The following is a 1,176-nucleotide window of genomic DNA, read 5'->3' as shown; positions in this document are numbered from 1 at the left end:
GGTGATAGTTCATGCATACAGGAAAATCTCGTACACCTGTAGTGTATTTTTTGCCGTAAATTTCTCTCACTTATTTCAGTACTCCTTTTTAGTAATTTTTTGTTTTTTTCTTAGAGTTTCTGGTCAAAAACACACCTAGAGTAGCTTGGTTTTTTGAGTTTCCTGACTGAACTATCATCAACTATTTATTAAAACATAGTGAACAATTGATAGTTGAGGTTTAGCTGGGAAAAACACCTGATAGTTTAGGTGTAAAACTTGGAAAATTGATATTTTAGGTGTGTTTTTGACCTTTAGCTCGTTTCTTTTAATTGTTCTGTTCAGTTAATCAAACCCTGGTTGAAATTGAGTTCCTCTTGTGTATGAATACATTTCCATGTAGGTACTCATTTCAAGATGTGGAGTTGCTACGACGCGCACTGACGCATGCATCATACTCAGGAGAGAACAATAGAGCTTTGAGCATTTTGGGGGAGAAGGTGATTGAGGGTCCGGTTTCTCTGCAATTGCTTAGCAAGGACATCGACATGCCCCCCAAGGATCTCAACCGGGTTATTGTGGATCTGTCCTCCAATGTGGTATCATCGTGTGTTGCTGACGGAGGACGCTTAGGTTTACAGAAGATAATCAGGGTTTCACGGAAGACCAATTTGTCGGCTCCTGCAGTGGTTTGTGGTGCTTTCAGGGCGGTGTTCGGAGCAATTGCAATTGACAAGAGTAGCTTGGACAGTGCGGGGAAGGTGTTCTTGACAATTCACGGGAAAGGCATGGAGAAAGCTATGGCAATGTAAGTACCCAACTATTGTTGATGTTGGCTGACATATTTCTAGTCAGGGGAACTTTGTTTATTATGTGTTGAAGATTAGCCACTGTGTGTTTAGCTTAGTATGCACTATGCAACTAGTTGACTTCGTAAACTTGAACTATGTTATGTATCGAAATCATTTGTGTCCACTGCAAGTGGAATAATTTTCTTTAAAACCGAGACATCCACAAGGGTCGGTGGCACATGGTTCAAGACACTTTGGCTTGAAGCCATGACCTGCGCCTAATGACAAGTTGTGTGTTGCGCTCTTACCACTAGTCCAAATCTCTTGAGGGCCACTGCAATTTGAATATCATTTGAGCCGCAAAATTAGTAAACAGATTGATATGAGTCATCTGGGATAATTGCAT

At 40.8% G+C, this 1,176-nt stretch overlaps 1 protein-coding gene across 1 annotated transcript; it reads left to right on the top strand.

Moving 5' to 3' along the window:
* Positions 1–387: 387 nt before the first annotated feature.
* LOC124885378 (protein NUCLEAR FUSION DEFECTIVE 2-like) lies at positions 388–1,083 on the top strand (the record flags this gene model as incomplete). The annotated part of the gene is given in 1 exon segment (XM_047403632.1): positions 388–1,083. A coding segment is annotated over 1 exon segment (404 nt), but the record flags the coding sequence as incomplete, so codon positions are not given.
* Between the last annotated feature and the right edge of the window lie 93 nt (positions 1,084–1,176).

The sequence above is a fragment of the Capsicum annuum genome, unplaced genomic scaffold (genome assembly GCF_002878395.1).
Source record: "Capsicum annuum cultivar UCD-10X-F1 unplaced genomic scaffold, UCD10Xv1.1 ctg45780, whole genome shotgun sequence".
Lineage (NCBI taxonomy): Eukaryota > Viridiplantae > Streptophyta > Magnoliopsida > Solanales > Solanaceae > Capsicum > Capsicum annuum.
This window is presented reverse-complemented; position numbering and strand designations above follow the sequence as displayed.